General features: G+C 41.1%; 1 protein-coding gene across 1 annotated transcript in view; it reads right to left on the bottom strand.

Annotated features, from left to right (window-relative positions):
- Positions 1 to 5,974, bottom strand: part of STAMBPL1 (STAM binding protein like 1) — a 19,812-nt gene extending 13,838 nt beyond the window's left edge. The window contains exons 1-4 of the mRNA XM_015565304.1: positions 5,893 to 5,974; positions 3,014 to 3,231; positions 503 to 625; positions 231 to 351 (exon numbers count right to left, since the gene is read on the bottom strand). Of these exons, the coding sequence (XP_015420790.1) occupies positions 231 to 351; positions 503 to 625; positions 3,014 to 3,231; positions 5,893 to 5,922 (492 nt within the window). The 5' untranslated portion in view covers positions 5,923 to 5,974. The remainder of the gene's footprint in view (positions 1 to 230; positions 352 to 502; positions 626 to 3,013; positions 3,232 to 5,892) is intronic.

Raw genomic sequence — 5,974 nt, 5'->3', positions numbered from 1 at the left:
CTGTTTTCTTCCCCTTCCCTCCACTTCAGTTTCAATTAGACACCCCACACTGGCTCAGAAATGATGATTAAAGGTCGAAGAAGAAATCGAAACATCATGGCTAATGGAATGAATCTTGGTGCTTAAATTCTCAAGAGGATGAGTCAGAGGAGGAAAGGAAGGGGGTGTGAACCAGTAATGGATACTTAAGGGACATTTGATGCCGCAGGGCAGAATCGACCCCACCATACCTTCATAATGTCCTGCTTTTCGGGGACTGCACATTGCTGGTAATCTCGATGGCTGGGAAGCTTTTCTACAAACAAGCTAGAGAAGGAGAAAGCACGTCTCAGCATTATCTGACAGAAAAAAGATCAATGATCATTTTACTATGAGGATGAGCCTCCCTTTCAAAAAGGACATGCTAACTAAAGTATTACTTAACCGATATTCATTTCACCTGCCTAACGGCACTGAGTATGATTTTGGCTTCACGGGAGTGTTAAGCTCAGTAAACTAAGACCTGGAAGGGACATTTGATGCCGCAGGGCAGAATCGACCCCACCATACCTTCATAATGTCCTGCTTTTCGGGGACTGCACATTGCTGGTAATCTCGATGGCTGGGAAGCTTTTCTACAAACAAGCTAGAGAAGGAGAAAGCACGTCTCAGCATTATCTGACAGAAAAAAGATCAATGATCATTTTACTATGAGGATGAGCCTCCCTTTCAAAAAGGACATGCTAACTAAAGTATTATTTAACCTATATTCATTTCACCTGCCTAATGGCATTGAGTATGATTTTGGCTTCAGAGGAGTGATAAGTCAGTAAACTAAGACCTGAGGTTAAGAGGGTCAGGATGATCCCTAAATAGACCAGGCCACTTGGTCTTCCTCAGGGTTCTGGCTACTTAATCCCACCACAGCACCATCATACTTACGTGTGAAGCTGGCAACACAGAGTATCACGTAAAAATGTAAGAGTTTGGAAAGATCGATGTAATCCCTTCTCATGATTGAAAAAAACTCAAAAGACCACTGGTGATTCAGGAGTGTCATGGTGGATATATCAAAAACTCTTAACTGAAAATTTGTAACCAACAGAAATAACAGTAGAATCCCTAGTGGGTTAGGTGCTACTTAGGAGGTAATTATTTTTCTTGTTCCTTTTTGAGGAGGAACCAGGGACAGCAGAAGTAAAGGCAAATCCTTAAAGCCAACCAGGTATATCACTTCCAGATACAGTAAACTACAAGAAATGCTTCCACGAGATAGTGTTTCCATTGGATTTTCTTACTGATGTATCCTCAGCCTGGACAATAGTGTACAGCTCATAATAAGTGCTCAATAAGTATTTGTTAAATGAATGAATAACCCTTCATTGATTGTGATGGGCTATAGATACTATTTCTGATCAGCTAATATGATTACTCATATTCTGTTGTTTACAAAGCACGCATGCATTCGTCATTTCACCTACAGGGTAACTGGAATGGTATCATAACTCTGATTTCTCAAATGAGAAAATTAAGGCTTTAAGAGGTGACATAAATTGTTAGTTGCCTAGGTCTTTTTAAATAGAATAAAGTCACAAATATTTCGAGTTGGAGAGACCTCAGAGATATCGTCTTCAAGTCATTTATAGATAAGGAATTGAAGCCCAGGGAAGGTAAGTGAACTACAAATCACCACATGGGTAATGGCCGAGGAGGATTAATATATTCTGATCAGTCAGTAACTGAGAGTATAGTGGCCTTTCCCTTTCCCACACTTTCAATTCCGTAGAAATGTGTGCAAAATTTGAACAGAAAGTGAAAAAGAAATATTACCAATTGGCAACTGTACTAGTTAGGAAATTAAAATTTTTTGGGAAAATGTGCTATTGATGACAATTGATAACCTCCAATTTAATATTTATGGTTTAACTTTCTAGAAACAATTGTGCCAGGTGGACCAAAGGTTGCCAGTCATCGACTTCTCAAATGTTCTCAGGTTAAGTCCCCAACTGAACTAGTGAAATTAATCAACAAGTGACATTTAATTAAAACAAAAATAAGGGTTTCAGCTTAAATAATTATTGCTAACAGATCTTCCCAACCTGTAAACTGGCAAATTGGTAAAGAAAATCCAAATCCCATTTCTGTTAAGTCTTAAACTAGAATATGTTACTAACAATATCTCTCTAATGAGAAGTATGAATATTTTCACCTGGCTGTTTTGAGATAGCCACTGTCCCTCAACATTTTGGAAATTCCTTTATACTTAGCTTATTACACAGCTAAATAAATTGTATGTGTTGGTTGTTGTTGGTTTTTTTTAATAACTATAATGTCAAACTGTTACAGTCTACCCTGGAATCATATCCTTCTACCATTGCTAACTCATCCCCCAGACTCAACCCATCAAATCAAATTTTTAAAATGTGAATGGTGTATTCTAGATCAGTGATAGCGAACCTCTGACACGCGAACTCATTTTTTTGGTTGATTTTTCTTTGTTAAATGGCATTTAAATATATAAAATAAATCTCAAAAATATAAGTCTTTATTTTATATGGTTGCAAATATAAAAAAATTTCTATATGTGACACGTCACCAGGGTTAAGTTAGGGTTTTTCAAAAACGCTGACACGCCGAGCTCAAAAGGTTCACCATCACTGTTCTAGATGCTGTAGCGAGAGCTGCACTATGGCTCCTGCTTTCATAAAGCTTGCAGTCCTGCAGGGGTAAAATGGCATGAAACAAGAAATTTTACTTGAGGAGAGTGTTAAAGGCAGAGACATGCAGGTTACCATGCTGGCCTAGTGACAGCTTATAGTCCTCATCACATCCCTGACCTTCTCCCCACCCCCACGCCTCAGACACGATATGGGATGCCTCTGCGGACATTTACTTGGTCATTTTGAAACCTACACATTTAATGTTTTTGGAGATTGTAAAATTGGTCTGAACACAAAACCATCCCCGGCATCCAAACCGTCTCACCAAAATATCACGTCGATATATTTCCAATTCTCTCACTTCAAAGACTTACGTTATAAACTTATTATACAGAACGAAGGCATTTTCCAAGTTTCCTTCTTCCAGGTACACCGATGCCATCCTCTCCATCTCTACTCCGGACCGGAAGTAGCGGCGCGGGGTGATGTCCTCGCTGATGGTGATGTTACAGCCAAGCTTACTGAGGGCTCGGACCCGCTCCTCCGGGCTCAGGGACACGTCCGTGTGGTCGGGCCTCGCAGCTAACTTTTTCTGCAAAGCCAAGTTTGAACCTCTGGTTATCAGAGGAAGTGGATCTGACTGAAACGATGCATGTATTTTCTGTACTAAATACCTGGCGCCAATATCTAAGGAAAGCTTTTCAAAAGACTTGACCAGATGATGAAAGCAGCGTCTTTTTGCTTCAACATGTGATCTACACACACAAAAAGATGCACATCTCCAAGGATGAATACACTTTTTTTTTGGAGGGAAGCTCTCTTTGGGGTTTTAGAGTACAATTATGTGGCAGTTCCTGGTATGCAAATGTTGAAGGTCATTTTAAGTAAAATCTCATTGATTCTTTTTCTTCATGGGTGTTTCCATGCTGGGCCACGGGAAGCAGACCAAGGAAAGGGTTCCTGCCAGGGTAGGGCTGGTGTCCTTCTACTCCGAAGGGTCTCCAAGATGCAGCGTGGCTTCAAGGTTGCTATGAGGATTCAGCTCTGTCCCAGACTATATCTAGTTTAATAAGGAGACTGCAGGGCCTCCCTTTTTTTAATATTAAAAAGACTCTCAGACCTCCACATACTAGTAATTACACTAAGTCGTCCCTGACTGCAAAAGTAATAAAAAATTACTAATAAAAAGTTAGTGACATGAACATATTTGCATTTTATTAATAAAAACAGCATCCGTACGCATTTGGAAAAACACAACATATACAACTTCAAGGTAATAATTCAACTATTCGGGAGAAAGTGCTTCAGAAAGGCGAAAAAGTCAGCAAGTTCTTGTTTGTTTTCTGTTAAAGGCCATACAACACATATTTTAGGCTTTGCGGGCCACACTGTCTCCACCTCAGCCATTCAGCTGTGCTGGTGTGAAAGCAGCCACACGCCACAGTATTTAACAAAACGATCCTGACTGTGTTCCCAATTTTTATTGCCAAAAACAAGTAGATGAATTGGGCCCTCAGACCACAGTTTGCTGACCTCTGCTTTAGGCCAGTGCTTCCCTGTACCAGCAGCATCGGCATCCACCAGGCTTCTCAAAAATGCAAATTCCTAAGCAGCCCCACCTCATTTCCACAGACTCAAAGTCTCTGGAGATTGGCTTGAAGTTGTAACCAATTTCCCAGAGGCCCTGATGCATGTTACAGTTTGAGAAGCACTGCTTTAGACCACTCTACCATCTTTTGATGCCCCAAGAATGGAGTTAGCCCAGAACAAATTCAGCTTCCCAAGTCTCTCTCAGGTTGTCAGAGGGTAGGTTACAAGTCTCACTACGGTGTGGGCAGAGCATTTGATTCAGATCTGTAGAAAATTTAAAAAGAAATCAAGATAGACATAGTTTTAGTCTGGCCATGAATTACTGATCCAGTCTTTAGGGGCCAGGTGCAGTGAATTAGATGCCTTGAGTTTTTTCCAAAGCCATCTGGTCTACCTGGGTGGTAATTTTATAGCAGATAGAATCCTAGAGACCTGGAATGACTCTTGCTTCTAGAGGTTTAATATATAACCAGAGAGCCATACATAACTGGGTTTCTCAGGGCCACATGAAGTCCAAAGCAAGCTATGCCTCTTGCACCTTCTATCACTCTTTTGACTCGGCCTACAGGTGGGTGCATTTCCTCCTCCCTGTTTCTTTCTCCCCAAGGATGCTCTCAGGGCCTGAGCTTCCCACCCTGGAGGCCTCCAGCTATCCCTCCTGTGACTGGGTGGGGAAGAGAATTCAATTTAGACCAGAAGGGAAAAGGAGACTTATCAGTCTCCCAGATCAGTCTTGAGTGTGAATATAGGCACATTATATAACCTCCATGGCCCTTTTTTGTACTCTGTGCCTTATGACAATTGGAAACAATATTTTTAATGTTCCTTAACTCCTCATAAGTTGGACCCATTGTGTGTAGAGGGTATGCAATCTATTGCTGCTCTCAGGGTTACCCACAGGGCTGCAGTGAGTGGGCTGGGGAGGGTCACCAGGAGGAGGGTAGGTAATGATTAACTTCCACTTATCAAGCCCCTTCGATAGGCTGGGAAGATTAAAAATATTGTTTCCAATTGTCATAAGGCACAGAGTACAAAAACAGGGCCATGAGGATTATATAATGTGCCTATATTCACGCTTGAAGACTGATCTGGGACACAGAATAAGCCCATATGACCTCAAGGCCCCTGTTATTTCCTCTCCTGCACACGCTTCCTCTAAGATGTAACTAGAGAAAATGTGCATGGTGTTGGGCTGAAAGTGGAAAAGTGAGAAAAACAAGAGTTTCAAGAATGCAAACATTTACACAAGATCCCAAAGCAACCAGTAGGTGTTAACCATAAAATGTTTTCCTCTGTGTATTACCACACAAGGTAAGCCTCCACCCTTTATCTGCACAACAGAGGCCCAAATGAAGTGCTAGATGGACCTGCTGCAAAGTCAGCTTTGAAATGCTTCTCAAATAGCGTGTTCTGCTAAAGGACTACACTTCTGGAATCTAACTGGACAAAGCAACACTTTACAATAATGTGGAAAAAATTATTTTTAATTCTAGCAAAGATGGCTTTATTAGTCACTTCCTCAAAGGAGGGGGCCACACAGATGGATGATAAATGACAAGTGCTAAACTACTTGAAGTAACTGATTCATTTCACATTTGGTTTGTTTCCGTTCCCCTTTTTGGGTTTTCCAACCATATGTAAAATATCAGGTGGTGCCACCTACCAGAGAATTCACAGTCAATTCACAGTCCATGGTGCCCTGTCTCCAAAATGAGGGTGTTCAGTGTTTCTTCTCGATCACTTCA

This window comes from Myotis davidii, unplaced genomic scaffold (genome assembly GCF_000327345.1).
Source record: "Myotis davidii unplaced genomic scaffold, ASM32734v1 scaffold2260, whole genome shotgun sequence".
NCBI lineage: Eukaryota > Metazoa > Chordata > Mammalia > Chiroptera > Vespertilionidae > Myotis > Myotis davidii.
Note: the sequence above shows the minus strand (reverse complement) of the source record. Positions and strands in the feature narration are given on the sequence as shown.